The sequence below is a fragment of the Balaenoptera musculus genome, chromosome 2 (assembly GCF_009873245.2).
Source record: "Balaenoptera musculus isolate JJ_BM4_2016_0621 chromosome 2, mBalMus1.pri.v3, whole genome shotgun sequence".
Classification (NCBI taxonomy): domain Eukaryota; kingdom Metazoa; phylum Chordata; class Mammalia; order Artiodactyla; family Balaenopteridae; genus Balaenoptera; species Balaenoptera musculus.
The window spans coordinates 82,343,212-82,361,193 of record NC_045786.1 but is presented as its reverse complement, the minus strand read 5'-3'; the positions used below and the strand labels follow the sequence as shown (position 1 = coordinate 82,361,193).

Sequence of the window (17,982 nt, the reverse complement as noted above, 5' to 3'; positions counted from 1 at the left end):
CGTTGTATATATGTTACCACATCTTTATCCATTCATCTGTCGATGGACATTTAGGTTGTTTCCATGTTTTGGCTCTTGTGAATAGTGCTACTATGAACATAGGGGTGTATGTTTCTTTTTGAATTATAGTTTTGTCCGGGTATATTCCCAGGAGTGGGATTGCTGGATCATACGGTAATTCTATTTTTAGTTTTCTGAGGAACCGCCATACTGTTTTCCATAGTGGCTGTATGAAAAAAAGTTGTAATCTCTTAAATGTATTAATGCAGCTATTTATTCAAATTGTAATTAGTTCTTTACAACTGAAGACCTTGTATAAATTTACTTGGGTTCCTGAAGTTTTCATTTGGTGACACTTATGATCTTGCCAAGATTCCCATTTAGTGTGCTCCCCTGATCTGCCCCATCTATATGCATCCCTGCACAGGTACACACACACACACAACTTAATTGTTACATACCTAGCCTTTCTTCTTCATTTTGTTTACTACCTCCATCCTCCTAGTCAGAATTTACCAGAGCAGATGAGGAAACAAAGAATGTCATGAAACATCAAAGACCTTTTCAAAGTAAACCAAAGTATTTGGGTGTATTCTACCAGAAACATGTTCATGCATCCCCAGCTTCATATAATGTGCCCTGGCTACCCCTCCCCCCAACTTGTTTCCTTTTGTAAACTGATGAGGAAGAAATATTTCTAAATGAAACTTCCTTCTATTTGTAAACTATACGTTAATGCAGATTTAACAGAGGAAAAATATAAAAGCTTTTATTATTCTGTTCCTTTGACAGGAAAGATTCCTAATACTTAATGCAAAATGATACAAACAGTAATTCATTTAGTTAATGAAAATTTGGAGGGGAAAGTAAATTGTTTATTGATACCCTGTATATTGAACTCTGAAAATAAATATTCAAGATAATTGAAAATTAACTCTGTTAGCAAAGGACACAGCTTAGGAGGTTTGTTTGTTTTTTAAACTGCTCACTTGTTTTATTGTTAATGAGGAAAACTAATGAGATTATTTGTGCTCATTTTGTTTCAGAAAAGAACTACTTTTAATGAAGTACACTATCCATTGTGAAAGTGGAGAAGTAAGGATTATTCATCATGCCTGCTGTGGCTTCAGTTCCTAAAGAACTCTACCTCAGTTCTTCACTAAAAGACCTCAATAAGAAGACAGAAGTTAAACCAGAGAAAATAAGCACTAGGAAGTATGTATACTTTGCTAATTTGAGTCATATACAGGTATCCCCCGCTATTCAAAAGTAGAGTGTTCCTATGAAGCCTTTTGTAGGCCAAAATGGCATAAAGTGAGGAAACAATTAACTTTTTTCATGAAAGCAAAAATCGCCTCTGGATTTCTTTTGATTAGTGAAAAAGGTGCTTAGTTAGGTGTTCTGTAAAAGCAAAATGGTGTAAAGTGGGGGATAGCTGTTAACTTTTAGTTCATTTCCATTTTATTAAATGAGTTAGAGAAGTTCTTAATTTTATCTTGGCAGAATACATATATATTCTGCTAATAAGCATATTATCTGTTTTCTGGACAGTATGTTACATCATAAGTTTAAGAGGTGAAGACTGCAAGGATTCTACAAAACTCATTCAGCCACAGTTAATGTCTTTTCCTAAAACAGTGTAAAAGTACTTCTTAATTAAAGATCATTTTTATCCTTGTGTATTTCACATATAAGATCTGGTTCTAGCATAGTCTTTGATTAAAAAAGAAGAGATATGTATTTTTTATGCCGTATTCAGCAAAGTATTTAATTTTTACCAATTTGACATGAACTTTTAACCTAATGATTTTTTTTTAATTTACTTTATTTATTTATGGGTGCATTGGGTCTTCATTGCTGCACACAGGCTTTCTCTAGTTGCGACGAATGGGGGCTACTCTTTGTTGTGGTGCACTTGTTGTGGAGCACAGGCTCTAGGCACACGGTCTTCAGTAGTTGCGCCACACGGGCTCAGTAGTTGTGGCTCACGGGCTCTAGAGTGCAGGCTCAGTAGTTGTGGCGCATGGGCTTCGTTGCTCCACGGCATGTGGCGTCTTCCCGGACCAGAGATCAAACCCATGTCCCCTGCAGTGGCAGGCGGATTCTTATATATCCTCTTTCTTTTTTAAAGTCTTGTTTGTTTGTTTTATTATTTATTTATTTGGCTGTGCCGGGTCATAGTCGCGGCACGTGGGAGCTTTGTTGTGACATGCGTGTGGAATCTAGTTCCCTAACCAGGGATCGAACCTAGGCCCTCTGCATTGGGAGCGTGGAGTCTCTGCACCACCAGGAAAGTCCCCTAATGATTTATTTTATGTATTTTTATTTTTGAGGGCATGTAGTCTATCTATGTTGGGGTAGACTACATGTTGAGGAGGCAGAGGCTAGAGATGATACTTTCCTGATAACAGTTGCAGAATTTGTCCTGAGATAAAATATAATAGAGATGGAGAGGTCCAGCTATTTTGATATTTACTGGAAGTTACTTTGCTAAAAATGGGATATCACTAAAATTGTTAACTTGTTGATAGTTTTATCTCTGTTAAGGAGGGATAGGAGACAATAGGGGAACTTTTCCTCTGAATTTATTTTGACCAACAAAGGAGAAGACTTAGAGATATATAACTATATTATTACAGAGCTGGGAGTAAGAGTTTCAGAAAGAAAGGTGGGTCTAGCCAGCCTTACAACCTACACTTGAGGTAAGCAGATTTTAGGAATCGGGGAAAACAGGTGTTCTTTGGCTGGAGATAAATGTGAGGCTCTAAAAAATTATATGTATGATCCCAAATGAACCTGTAAAGAGGCATCTTAAACCTGTGTTTTCACAGGAACATCTTTATGAGTCATTTTCTAGAGGAAATAAACAAGATGGGAAGGAAATAAAACATTAAGGATGAAGACAGGAGAGTAGTAAGAACTTTAAAGAAGGTCAGGAAGGAAAATCCCAGAATGAACTAATATTCTTAAACACTACTAAGTGTAAAATGGGCTTTTAAAAAGATCTTTGGGTGGGGAAGGGATAGGAAGAATAAGAGAGGGATTGGCCTACTTCTTGAGCTTAGTTGGTAATGTTGATGGGGTGATAGAGAAAGTAGCGCTGTTTAACTCACATTGAATGATTTTCAAATAGGAAATAGTGAGAAGGGTAAAACCGCCTTGAAGCTTTCTCAGAGAGCTTCATCTAATCCTAAAACAGATAAATCTGTTTTAGTAATGTCTGGTTTAGCTCTAGGACTACCCTGATCCCACAGGAAGTGGTATGTTGGCCTAAGTGTAGCACCACAACATGTAGCACTATTCTAGAGAATGCTAGAATCCTTTTAGGATATTTGGCTGGTTCACTGGGCTCACAGTGGCATTGCAGCCATCTCAGCTGGGTCTGCTACGTATGGGCCCATGAGATATACATGCATCATAATGAAAGAAATTTGGAAAAACCTAAGGACTGTTGTACCCACTCCTAAACTCTTAGAGAATCTTCTTACTGGCTTTGGTTTGATTTACCTCTATCCTGGGACTTTGATGCCATGCTTAGCAGGGCATGCACACTGACTGAAATTGTCCTTGTGTAGGACCATCTTTGGTCTTAAAGACCAGTTTGGCCCTGTTCCTTTGTGTGGTGTTCTAGTTCCTTGGCCTGACCAACTTCATCACTAATCCATGTCTCAATCGTAGAGCACAGTTTGAAAAATATAGAAAACAAGATGAACTGATTTGTAGAAATAAGTTATTGATAAAGCATATTGTATATCAGCATTGGCACTACAACTTAGTTCCCAAAACTTTAGTCCTAAGTAAATGAATTCCTCTTGCAGAAATGTCTGTTTTATTAATTTGCTTTCTGAAGACTGTTAAACCAGGAAAATGTCCTTAGAATGAATGCCGTAGTGGACTTCCCTGGTGGCTCAGTGGTTAAGAATCTGCCTGCCAATGCAGGGGACATGGGTTCGAGCCCTGGTCCAGAAAGATTCCACATGCCGTGGGGCAACTAAGCCCGTGCACCACAACTACTGAGCCTGCGAGCCACAACTACTGAGCCCGCGCTCTAAAGCCTGCGAACCACAACTACTGAGCCCACGTGCCGCAACTACTGAAGCTCACGCACCTAGAGCCCGTGCTCCACAACAAGAGAAGCCACCACAATGAGAAGCCAACGCACTGCAACAAAGAGTAGCCCACGCTCTCTGCAACTAAAGAAAAGCCCACGTGCAGCAATGAAGACCCAATGCAGCCATAAATAAATAAATAAATAAATAAATAAATTTATTTAAAGAAAAAATAAATGAATGCTGTAGACCCCTCAAATTATTTTACTGAAGTGGAATTTTAAGATGACATGTTTTTAGACTTTAAATCTCTTTTCTTTTCAGGGCCAGTAAATCAGAGTGCAGTTCAGCCATTGTGTAGAAAACTCTAAAAGATTGAGCTCATGTCCCCTTTCCTGTCCCTAGTTTCTTGAGTTTTTAGGTGGGGAAAATTTTACATCATGTTTAGAAAGGAGTCAGAAGAATTGAAAAGTATTTGTTTTAACATTAAAATAATAAATATTTTAGCTCCCCTACTTCAGTACAAGTAGTATGCAGCTATGTTCTTTAATTATAGAGTATGACTATTATATGGATGCTGGAGGACCATTTGCCTCAGGATTATCTATTGTAGCAAATCTTTTAAAACTGGATTTAGAATGCATTCTGAACAGTTTGGTGACATACAAACAACTATTAATGAAACATAAGTATTTAATTGTAGTATAAGGGGAATTTTCATGTTGCATCCAAACTTATATCTAACTTTGTATAATTCTGAAGTAGTGCAACCTAAATTATGATATGTATTTTATTGAGATTCTCTGTGGACTTTATACATGACTTTTTTCCCCCAGATGTCAAGTGTTTTAATTACTTTTTCTCTAATTTTAAGTTATGTACAGAGTGCCCTGAAGATCTTCAAGACTGCAGAAGAAAGCAGATTAGATCGTGATGAGGAAAGGGCCTATGTGCTATATATGAAATATGTGACTGTTTATAATCTTATCAAAAAGAGGCCTGATTTCAAGCAACAGCAGGTACCTTTTATTTCTATGTTTTTATTTGCTAAGTTATTTTTACACAGTGGAGCTATTGATCTCCTCTAAAATTTTTAACTAATACTGAAATTTAGATATTATGTAGCAGCAAGTTCAAACTCTTCTGCAGATAGAAAAAGCAAACTAAAGATTTTGTTTCATTATTTGCAATATATGTGTATATGTATGGATACACTCACACTATATACACGTACTTAATTTGCTTTGGATTAGTACAGGTTTATAGCAACATACAGACTCATGATTAGTCTTCTGTTGTAATAAATCACTGCCAGGTCAAATAGAAGGATTCAGTTTACTCATGCATTCAATAAGAAAAATATGACTATAGTTGTACTTTTTCAAGGGTCAAGGTTTAGTCACTTGTTTTTATGTGACAGCTTTTTGTATTTAATTGACATTATAGCCATATTAAAGATCTCAAGTTTGCAAAATTAATGTTGATTAATCTATTTAATTTAGATAATCATTTTTATCTATTTATTTATTTTTTGCTTTTAATCTTTTGAGCCAGGTGCCTTTCTTCCAATTTGCTGAAGCGTGAGGAGGGAGGGAGGATGGGAGAGGTGTAAATGGGTAAAGAGAACTGATGACTAGTATAACCGTCGCTAGAGAAGATGGTTGCATTTTTATTACACCAGAAACAGACAAAAGAAGAAAATAGAGAGTGGGTTAAAGAAATGGTAAGAATATTGTGTTGGTGGTTCCACCTTTACCTAGGAATGATCTTGCTACTAGAGAATAGTAGCAAAATACTGCTTATAGATTTCTTACCTGGTAGACAAGCCATTCTTTCATTTTTTGGCCATGGCATGTGGCATGTGGGATCTTAGTTCCCCGACCAGGGATCAAACCCATGCCCACTGCGATGGAAGTGTGGATGGAGTTTTAACCACTAGACTGCCAGGGAAGTCTAAGACAAGCCATTCTTGAATTAATATTGAGATTTTTATTTAGTTCACTTTTGGCAGAATTGTCTTGCCTCATTTAAATTTTTTTTTAAATTTGTTTATTTTATTTATTTATTTTTGGCTGCGTTGGGTCTTCGTTACTGTGCATGGGCTTTCTCTAGTTGCGGTGAGCAGGGGCTACTCTTCGTTGCAGTGCGCGGGCTTCTCATTGTGGTGGCTTCTCTTGTTGCGGAGCACATGCTCTAGAGTGCAGGCTCAGGAGTTGTGGCATGTGGGCTCAGCAGTTGTGGCTCACGGGCTCTAGAGTGCAGGCTCAGTAGTTGTTGCGCACGGGCTTAGTTGCCCCGCAGCATGTGGGATCTTCCTGCCTCATTTAAATTGACTTATAGAAGTGGAAAAAAAAAAAAGTTCTCTTATTCTTCGAAATAACCTTTTTTTGTCCACAGTAGTGGGACTAATAAAATTTCTTTTGGTTGTTGGTTATGGGATAACTTTAATGTTTTATTTAATGGTGACAAATGATTGCTGGTGTTTCTTCTCACCAGCAAAATTATGCTGATAATCTTTATGGGGTTTTAGATGTAGCTTTGGAAAGGTAGCTCCTTGCATTTGGAGATTCATCTTCCTGTCTACAAATGGCTGGGTTGGTCCTGCCCTTGGAACATTCTTGGACATACTTATCTGCAGATAGAGACAGAGGCTTGTCTTGCACACTCTTTGATGGTTTTTACAGTATCTGTTAAAAAGATACTGCTTAGAGCCAGGATACGGTTCATGTGTTTAATACTTTCTGTCATCACTGATATTTTTCCTAACCCCACTGGAAGGTTTCAGAAAACAACAATGATGTAATGGTCGTTTTACTCAGAGAGTCTTTGAGTCATGTTGTTTCTGCCCAACATAAAATTGAATAAAAGCTACTCTGCTATATACATGATCTATGGGATATGAAGGACTACCCACAACTAAAAGTTTGGCTTATTTATGAGATGATAAAGAGAAACCCAGTGCCGGAAGACCCTGGTGGCATGACAAAAACATCACAGACTGGGGTAGAGTAGACCTGGGTTGGGAATGTGCTCTCTCACTTTGGGCTCTCTTACTTCATCTTTCCTGAGCCCCCCAGTACATTCATCTCTAAAGAGGACCTCCTTGGTGGGTTGCTATAAGAATCGAAGATAAGTCTTGTATTCGTTCCTGTCATACTATAAGTATTCTATAAATATTGGATGGGTGAATGAATGAATAAATGACTGGTGGCAATTATTCTGCTTATTACTATTGTAAATGTATATTTTATTTATTAAAACATAAATCTGAACCCTGTCAGAAATTTAAAAAAAAAAAGATACTGCTTAAAAAGAAGTGTAAAAGTATTTACTGAAATAAATATTTTTGAAAGATTTGCGAATTTGGAGATCTTCGGAAGTTTTGGTGTTTCCTTTTTTGTCTGTTGTGGTAGGGCCAATTTTTTATATACTTATTTAATTTTTGCTTTACTTTTCTAACTTACTGGTTACCTTTTTTCTTTGGCAGGATTGGGAGTGGTTTTGTAGCTACCTTTTTTTTTTTTTTTTTTTTTAAACTTGAGAAGGTTGGGAGTAAATTTTAATCAGTAAGAAATTTTTCCATTTCCACAGAGTATCTATTGCATTTCCAAAGACAGTATCTATTTGAAAGTGGCAGGAGTTTTTCAGGTTAGGAAGCTCCCTGCAAAGGCTCAAGTAACCCAGGCTGTTACTTCATATGCTGTAGATGTTCAGTTCCTGATATTAGTAAAGGGACTGTTTCCATTTGCTCTGTCCAGGGTACCACATCTGCTTCTGTCTTAGAACTGTTTTTTGTTTTATTTTATTTAGCTCAACGTCTCCAGTGCATTTTAAGTATGTGAAGTGTTAAATTTAGTAACTACATATTTTCTGGTTTTTACCCTTTAAATCAGGAAGCGACAGGATGTAATGTGACCAGCCTTCTTCAGAAACTTACATTTTTCACTTGTTTTACACTAAGATTTAGATAAAACTTGTTAATTTAGCAAGCTCACTAGTAGAAAACACATTACATTATTGTTTACTCATTGAAAAAAATTAGTTTATGAACAATTTTTTCAGGGCTATTTGAAAAGGGGGGGAAGGCAAATATATTGAAAATCTTAGTATAGCAAAGTCTAGATACAGTTAGAATATTTTTAAATATCCATGGAAATCATGATAATTAATGCTACATATTATTAGTAGTGAACCATTTTGTTTGGGAAATCATGAGAATTGCTTGAATTTGTGTGTTCAGGAGTAGGAAAGTTCTACTAAGTAAACCTAAGAAGCAAATGTTTTTAGTTGTATAAGAATTGGACTTTTTTTTTTTTATTCTGCCAATTGTCAATACTATTGAAAATTGGAAAAAAATTATACTTACTCCAACTGTGTTCCTTTAAGAGCACAGAGAGAGGTAATTATTGACAAGAAACCTCATTAATATTAGGGGAGTGTCTTCTGGGAGTTTGTACCAGACATGCCCAAACATGATTTTTTCAGCATTTTAACAGTGTTAAGCTGGGCTTTTAAATGAGTTCATGTCAAAAAATTAATAAAACAAGTCATATAAAGCAACCATACTCCAATAAAAATTAATTAAAAAAAAAGTCATAGTGTTTTTTGGTTTTACTTTGTATTTTGTTTTTATCAGAGAAATATTACAGTAATGGCTAATACTGTTTTCTCTTAAAAAAGTATTGCATCAGAAGTCAGGACATTGTGATAATGGAAGTAACTACAGCTTCCACTGTAATTTTTAGTTGATATAATATTGAACAAACTATATACTTTTATTAAAAATTACATAGTGAATGGCCCTTTTATATATTTTATCTCTAATCTAGAAGAATAAAATCAAATAAAACACGATCTACTTTTAGGCTAGATAGATAGGCATATGATAACTGTTATCAACAGACCTATCTTACCAGCTCTTCATAACTGCCTCTCAAAGAGCCAGAGATGGGTATTTTTGGCCTCCTGGCCTTTCTTTTTATAACTTCTGATTACAGTATCATTTGTGATAAACTGTGTTAGTAGGCTCTATTTGCAAAGTCATAGTGATAAGTTGCGGCAAGTTAGATCCACTAGTCAGTTAGCTGAGTCTCACTGCACTACTGTCATGTTAAACCAGCCTTGATTTGGAAATATCTCTGATTGCAAGATCTAATGAGTGACCCCTTAGGGAAGTGATTTATTTTTTTTCAATTCATTATGCTTGTTAATAAATTATGTGCTAAACCTTTTGTGTATGTGTGTGTTTTAACGTAGATCATACTATTGATTTATTTTCTACCATTTGATTTTTGGTTACTCAAGGTTTCCTCAAGTGTAAAACTTGTTTTATGTCTAAAGTTATTTGACTCCAGTTGGGAGGTAGGTAGGTATTATAAAATACAGGTGGAAGGAAACATCTCAGTTTAAAACAGGCAAAACAAAACAAATTCTATGCTGTGGATCAATACAGAATTTCCTTTACTGCTTCTGAGACTAAAAGAAAAAACTAAGTAACATATTTACAGTAGGAAAATATATTTTGCTCCTAACGTATATGGTTTGCTTTTTGGCACTTATTCAAAAGCAATAAGAATAGTATTTACACTTCATAAAGGTGCCTCACAAATAAGTAAAATTATTACCTACCAGCTTTTTTTTTTTTAACATACTAATAGTATGAAAAAAAGTTTTGTTTTTTTTTTTTTTTGTTAAAAAATATTTTTGAAACAATTGGAGAATAAGTTGTACACTTTTGTAGGTTAAAAGTTTTAAGAAATATTTTATTCAGTCATAATATTTTTATCTAAACTTTTGTTTATATGAACACCATAATTTTGTGTTTTTAGCATTAGTGCTATGTACAGTGGCTAGTACTAACAGTATAAGATGGTTTTCCTATAATTTTAGGACTACTTTCATTCAATACTTGGACCTGCAAACATCAAAAAAGCTATTGAAGAAGCTGAGAGACTCTCCGAAAGCCTTAAACTCAGGTACAGACACTATTATGAAATCTTTAAAAGAATGTAAATTTAGAAGATTAAAATTATATTTAGAATTTGTCCATTTATATATGACCATGCATATTAATCCCAATTCCTAAGAAGTCTTATATTCATGTGTTACCATTAATGTTCTTTACTGAAAATTTTTAAATGTTTAGACTGATACATTGGTAAGATAAGCATTGGTCTATTAGATTATAGCTCAGGTCCAGTTTTTTCTAAGTTTCTGACAGGATTCTTCAGAAAAACATAATATTCTCATATGCTTCATGTCATAATGTGCTACTGGACACTGGACTTGTGGGAATGAAGTATTTAATGTTAGTTTTGACTTGCCTGGTTGCAGAAGTTACGTATTTAAAAAAAAAATCTAACTCTAGTATTTGCCATGACTGACTTACCAGGCTTATAAAATAATTAGAAATTAAAAACAGTATGTTTCAATTTTTAGTCATTAGTCACTCTTTAAATAACAAAATTAAAAGGGAACTATTTTTACTCCACTATTTTTTTTAAACTTGGATCAGTTAACTGCTGTAGTTACACAGGTTTTCCCCTGCTATCTGAAAGTAAAGTGTTCCTATGAAACTTTACCTAAGCCAAAATGGCGTAAGGCAAAGAAGCAACTACCTCAGGACACGTCTTGCTACAAGATGCACAAAATAAATCGAGATAAAGCACAGATGTTCACAGACACAGTTAGTTCAAAGCTCTGGCAGCTTGATGCTGAGATGCTTGTGTAATTCCTGGGGAAGGAGCTTGGCGGTGCCACTCTCGGATCAGGGTGTGGCTACTTCTCTAACAGCTGGCTGCAAAACAACTACTAAACGCTATTTTCATTTTTCACCTTTTTTCCATAAGTGAATATCCTCTTCAGATTTCTTTCGGTTAGTAAAAACAAGTACTAATGTAGGTCTTTTGTAAAAGCGAAGTGGCGTAAAGAAAATGTTTGAAAAGCAGAGATACCTGTATGTATCATAGCCTTTACTTAGAAATTATCTTTTTCAACTAGTGTGTTCCTTGGTCCTTTCCACAATTACTAATCTTGGGGCTGGAATATGTTAAAGTGGATGAAGTCATTTAGAATTACTATTCTCTTTCTCCTTAGCCAGTTAATCAACTAAGTAGAATAGAATTTCTCCTAATCTTTGGGTTACCCACTATTAACTGTTCTCTCTTAGATTGCCTAGTTTTTCCCTAATTATACTACTGCTAGCAATAATCATGTTCTTTACTCCTCTATCTTTGGGGCTTTAGGTTCTTTCACTTATTTATTGTCTGTACGTTTTTGTATTTTGAGCTATTTTATAAGTAAATCGGGCTTTATAGTTGATTTTAGGATTGTAAATCCTTTGAAAAGGAAATGGCAGCATATTTGAATCTTTAAAGGGTTGAAATTAGGGGGAGGGAAAGAGCAAAAAGAATATTGAACAACTTCAACTTGAGAGCATAGAGTTTCTTTTCAAGATTTTTGAGCAATTTGAAATAAATCTACAGAGGACAAATTTGTGAGTTGTGATTTGTGATGGAACACTGGCAGAGTTGAATTTCAACTGGAGGGAGAAAGATTGCAGCCATAAAATACCTCACGGCAGGATATTAACTTTATGGAACTGGAAATCCTTTACTTTCCACCATCATGCCAATAAAAGACATCCTGACTTCTTTTTTCAACTAGATATGAAGAAGCTGAAGTTCGGAAAAAACTTGAAGAAAAGGACAGACAGGAGAAAGAGCAGCTGCAGAAACAGAAAAGGCAGGAAACAGGAAGAGAGGATGGTGGCACATCAGCTAAAAGTTCTTTGGAAAATGTATTGGATGCCAAAGACAAAACCCACAAGGTATTTCAGATTTATTCTGCTAGGTAAAAAGACTGGTTCTTTTTGTCAGATGATTTGCTTAAGAAGAGTTGAGGTACCACTATATCGTTCTTTTGGGCAAAAAGGATAAAATTTAATGTGTTTTTATTAGAAATTGAATTAATTATTCTAGCTTTAGTTGATTCCAGGTTTTTCTTGAAACTTCTAAAGAAATATGTTGTGTGTATTTGTTAGTTTTTAGCAGTCACTATAGACTTGACTGGAGCAGTGGAAAGAGCATTTGGGCTGTGATGCAGTATATCTGAGTTCTGGTCCCATATCAAGTCTTGCTTAACTGTTTTGGGACTCAGTTTGGCCAATTAAGATCTTGAAATAGATGATCTTTAAGGTCTCTCCTTTCTAATAAATGTAATATACATTTGGGAAAGATTTGGTACACTATTTGGTGTGAAACTTTTTTTCTATTTCTGGCGTCTCATTCTCTCCCCTTTGCTTTTTCCTCCTTTCTCTGCCTCAGTTTCCCCTTCCTCTTTCTCTCCCTCTTGTTCCATTTGTTAAGCGACTACTAGTAGTCTTTTCAGCTACATCATTTGTTTGCCAGAAACTGTTAGTGACTCAACCTATACCTGCTAGCTGTCACTGTATCTCCCTCCCTTTACCTCCTCAGAAACTATTCTTTCTAAAATATAATTTCTTCTGCACTGTTGAAATTCATGGAAAGATTTCTAATTTAATTTTTCTTAAGCATTTTGTAGCTTTCAACTATCATTTGTATGTGGGTTATCACTGATTTCATTAAGAAGTAGTAGTTGAATTGCTTGTGACATTGGGCTAGGCACTATGTAAAAAGAAGTGAAGAAATCGGTCTTTTGATTTTAGGAACTCCATAATGTAAGGTAAATAGTACTGTCTTAGAGACATGTTCATTTATAGGTCAAATGACTGATATAAAAAAATACTAAGATTCCAAAGAACTATATGAAAGGGACTTTTCAAATTCTTCATTTTGCTTTTCCAACAGCAGGGCCAACTACCTTTCGTTACCTTTACTTTAGTTTAGCCTTTTTATGTTGAAAAGAGAATACAGTTAAATCCTGTTACCCAGCTTCAATAATCAACTAACATTTGCCATGTTTTTTATCTGCACCTCTCACCTCTTCAATCAAAGTCCAGACAACATATCATTTTACCCCTAAATATTTCAGTATGCATCTCAAAGAAAGGAACATTTTTTTTAACCTTTTTTTTTTTAAATTTTATTTTTGGCTGCATTGGGTCTTTGTTGCTGTGTGTGGGCTTTCTCTAGTTGCAGCGAGCGGGGGCTATTCTTCGTTGTGGTGTGCGTGCTTCTCATTGCGGTGGCTTCTCTTGTTGCGGAACATGGGCTCTAGGTGCACGGGCTTCAGTAGTTGTGGCATGCGGGCTTCAGTAGTTGTGGCTTGCGGGCTCTAGAGCGCAGGCTAAGTAGGTATGGCACGTGGGCTTAGTTGCTCCGCAGCATGTGGGATCTTCCCGGACCTGGGCTCGAACCCGTGTCCCCTGCATTGGCAGGCAGATTCTTAACCACTGTGCCACCAGGGAAGTCCGAAAGGAACATTTTATTAATAACCGCAGTGCTATTTTCCCACCTCACAAAATTAACAATAATTCCCTGATATAATCTAAAGCCCAATCTATTCAGATTTTTTACCCACTTGTCTCATAATGATTTTTCAGAGTCAGTATGTTTGAATCAGGATCCAAACAGGGTCCACTCATTGTCTTTTGGTTGCAGTTTCTCTTAAGTCTCTATAGAATTCTCTGATTGAGTTTCCTTCTCATTTTTCATTTCCTGCATTTGGCTTTTTAATACTGGATCAGTTCTGTAAAATCAGCCACATTGTAGATTTGTCTGATTACTTCCTCCTTGTGTCACTTAATTTGTTCTTCTGTCTCCTATATTTCCTGTAGGCTGGAAGTTCAACCTAAAAGCTTAATTAGATTGAGGTTCAGTTTTTGTTTTTTGGCCAGAATGCTTCATAGGTGATACTGTGTACTGTATCATATTAGGAGGTACATAATATACATTTCTTTTTTACTTTTAGTGATGTAGAAATTGATCAGTAGGTTCTAGTGGGTCCTTAGTTTTCCCATCTATGAAATGAGTTAGTACCTTAGAGAATTATCTCATGTTATCTTGGTTAGGAAATGCAAATGTATAAAACTTTGTATCACTTCATTTTCCTTTAATTCTGTAATGGAGGACACTGAAGGGATTGACCAGAATTTTTATTACATTGTAAGAAGTGCTCTCTCGTTAAGTTAAATACTAAATTTCTCTAATAATCTGTGCTTTGAAATCATATTTGGCCTTTAACTGGAGAAAATTTTGAGGAAATGACATATGATTGTGATATGCTACTAGTTATTTTAGTTGTTATCAGGGTAATCTGTTAATGCCATTACTGTTCATCTGTATTTTTATAAAATGCCAGTACTCTGCACATTTCATTTCCTAGAAGACTTTCAGTTTCAAAGAAGTATTAAAGTTGAACTTTTTCTGTCTATAAAAATGTGTGTTTGTATTAAAGTTGAAACTTTTTTTTCCTATGAAATAGATAAATGGTGAAAAGAGTGAAAAAAATGAGACTACAGAGAAAGGTAAGTGTGCACAGAAAGAGGGAGTTCTTTTAGGCTATTATTGAGATCTTTTAATCAGAATAAGCTTCAGATTTTAGACAGTGAGATTCTTAGCATTGCGTTTAGTCTATATATGAGCTTTATCATTTTTCCTAACCTGTACAATAATATTGAAAATGTATTATATTCTGTATTTACATGTCATGGGGAATATTTATGGTAATATGCATTTGAAAACATGAAAACCACAGTTGGTACTTGTCATTGCTTTTTTTTTTTTTTTTTGTCATTGCTTTTTTTCAAGATATAATTTAGCATAGTGGTTAAGAGCATGGACTCTCAGAAGTCAGACTTCCTAGGTTTGAATACAGGCTCCTCTGAGTTTGCATGTCATCTTGAGCTTATTACTTCCCCTTTCTACTTTAGTTTCCCCATCTGTAAGGTGGGAATAATAATCGCATCTATTTCATAGTGTTATTGTGAGGATTGACTGAGTTAATGTATGTGACACTCTTAGAACACAGTAAACTTCATGTAAGTAGCTGTTAGTACTTATGACTTTAAGTGGAAAACTTAAATATTTAAAGGCTTTTTCACTCCCCTCAAAAAAAATCTAAACCAGTAATTTGGATGTTATCCGTAGGTGGTGTTGATGCTCCAGTAACAAGTATGTGACCTAAACAACAAGACTTATTAGGCAATTGCCTAAGTTTTCCTCTCTCAGAAAAGGTTTAATTTAAACATTAATTGTATGTAACACTAAAATTAATTATCTATTTAAAATGTTTCCATACAATTATTTAAAAAATAAAACTGAGTGTAGTAAGGTACCTTCCTAAAAGCTGTTATCAATTCATTCTAAGATTAGTTTTTATCCATATGTTCCTTTGTATCTCACCCTGCTTAGGTGTTGCACGTCTTGGTGGTTTGTTCTCCACTTTAGATTGTTTTGTTATCAGAATGATCTTGATGGTTAGAAAGGGAAGTAAGGTGGTTATTAGCAACTGGGTATTTTAGCTTAGGAGATGGTGTGACTGTGTTCTTCGTACAGCTTACTGCTGAAATAGTTCTTTCCATATTTAAGCTTCCTTTTAGTGCTTTTTAATCTTTCACTTCAGGTGGTAGAACCTGGAAGAGGAAAATAGCAACATAGGGAATATTTATTTTGGCTAAATATTAAAGGGCTAGATATTAAACATTTTAGGCTTGGGGGGCCCTGTTGTCCTTGCAAGGAAGCAGCCACAGACAATATGTAAACAAATGAGTGTAGCTGTGTTCCAGTGAAAATAAGTGGCCATAGTTTACCAACCCCAGATGTGGAACACAGATAACAAACTTTTGGCTTATTATTCTAGGAGACCTACAAGTTTTTCAGATAGCCCCCATAAGACCCCATGGAGACTTTTAAAAAAGAATTTAGAACCTTCCAAGAACTTTTGAACCACAGGTATTTCTTCTGGTTGACATTTCTCAAATGGCTTGATTTTTAAAAATAGAATATTTTCATGAGACACACATACTAATTTATTTTATACAGCAGCAGAGCCCACACCAGATGTAGCTGTAACATCACCAGCAAGTTTTGGTATTTAAGTCTTTATAAACAAAGCATTGAACTAGTTTTTTGATAAATGTCAAAAACATAAATTGTATTTAAAATTAGTTTAAAAAGTAATAAATAATATGACAGACTAGCAAGTATATGACACTTCTAGGAAAAGCTATGCTTGTCCTGTATTTAGTGATATGATAGCACACGGAACTGGGTGTTTCATGTCACTTATATTGTCTCTCTCGATTCCAAGGAGCAATCACAGCAAAGGAGCTTTACACAATGAGGATGGATAAAAACATCAGCTTGATTATAATGGATGCTCGAAGAATGCAGGATTATCTGGATTCCCATATTTCAAATTCTCTCAGTGTTCCTGAGGAAGCCATCAGTCCAGGGTGGGTCGCTGTATATTTAGATAAAATGGTAAACTGTGGACAGTAGTAAATATTACTACTTAGCATCCAAGCTAAATGTGATAAAGTAGTCTTTTCTTTTCCTGTGGACCTTTTCATTCTTTGCTCCTTAGTGGCACACCTTACCCTTTCTGAAGGGTAGTGTAAAGGACATTCCAGTTTGGCTGTTTTTTCTTACCTGTGGCATTTGGAGTCTTATTAGAAGAGAAATGAAACTCCCTTGTGTGTCCTCTTTCCCCAGGTGTTTGTTGACTAATTTCTCCTGCTATTTTTTATTTGAATTGCTTTCTATTTTGAAATTCCCCATACTATTATCTGTGGTAAAAGATTACACAAATACTTTTTTGAAGAAGAAGCAGGATAGCTAAGTGATTAAGAAGAAATACAGGCTCTAAAATCAGACTATATATTATAACTCTGTCTCTTATTAGCTACATTACTTCTAGCTAGTGGCCTAACCTCTCTAAGCCCATGTTTCCATCTGTGAAATGGGAATAATGATAGTACCTATCTCAGAAGTTTTGAGAAGTTTAAATGACATTTTATATATGCACACAGATAACACAGTGCCTGGCACTAGTAAGGACTTACTAAAAAAAATACCTTTTTCTTTCTTTTTTGATAAGAAGGCCTTTAACCTATAAAATAATTTAAAGTTACTTGCATGAATGTATGGTATATTAGAAACTATCATAATAATGATAGGGCTAAAACTCCAGTCCAGGGCTATTTTCAACTATTATGAGTGTTATAAAAATTATATAACCTCTCTAGGTCTTAGTTTATGGGACTGGATTAGTTAAAATCTATGGTCCATTCCAGTACTAACTTAAGCAACCTTAAAAAGATATATTTTTAAAATTAGGTAATAAAATTTGCATAGTTTTTAGCATATTGCCGAGGCTTATGAATGTTCGACCTGAAGAATAAAGTGCTTTGTAAGTATGCTATTTAAAAATGAGATTAGAAAGGAAAAAAAAAATTAAAAAAGAAAGACAAGAAATTTTTTTAAAATAAAATAAAAATTTTAAAAGGAAAAAAAAATGAGATGAGGGTGCATAGTCTAATCAAGTAGGTATGAATATATTTCCCGGATTTGAAAAGAGAAAGTTATGATTAATCTTTGATGATCTAATCTTTACTGACAGAAAGCTGGTGACTTTTATTAACTGTTTCCCAAAATGTGAGAATTTGACTAATGTGAAACTCAAGATGAGTTTAGGTTGAAGATTGAAGATGAATTGCATACCAAGAAAATTATTACCTTTTAATTTCTGTTTCAGTCCTTCTGAATTAGTTAAAAGAAGTTTCAATTTGGTGCTAGCATTCCTTTTTAGTATTTGATAATATCCCTTTCTTACCAGAGAGCAGGCCTCAGAGCTCACTGTAGGCAACAGTATCTTCAGCTAGCTGATGGTGAATACTATGTTACTAGTTTTTCACTGTCTGTTTTAAAATTTTAATACAGCATAATATACACACAAAATCACTCTTATCCTCAGTATTTAGCCCAGTCAGTTTTCAGAAACTGAATGTATC

At 35.0% G+C, this 17,982-nt stretch overlaps 1 protein-coding gene across 1 annotated transcript in view; it reads left to right on the top strand.

Annotated features, from left to right (window-relative positions):
- Positions 1-17,982, top strand: part of USP8 (ubiquitin specific peptidase 8) — a 59,090-nt gene that overhangs the window by 11,749 nt on the left and 29,359 nt on the right. Inside the window, exons 2-7 of the mRNA XM_036843187.1 lie at positions 1,047-1,215; positions 4,924-5,068; positions 9,939-10,024; positions 11,715-11,877; positions 14,454-14,496; positions 16,281-16,425. Of these exons, the coding sequence (XP_036699082.1) occupies positions 1,112-1,215; positions 4,924-5,068; positions 9,939-10,024; positions 11,715-11,877; positions 14,454-14,496; positions 16,281-16,425 (686 nt within the window). The 5' untranslated portion in view covers positions 1,047-1,111. The remainder of the gene's footprint in view (positions 1-1,046; positions 1,216-4,923; positions 5,069-9,938; positions 10,025-11,714; positions 11,878-14,453; positions 14,497-16,280; positions 16,426-17,982) is intronic.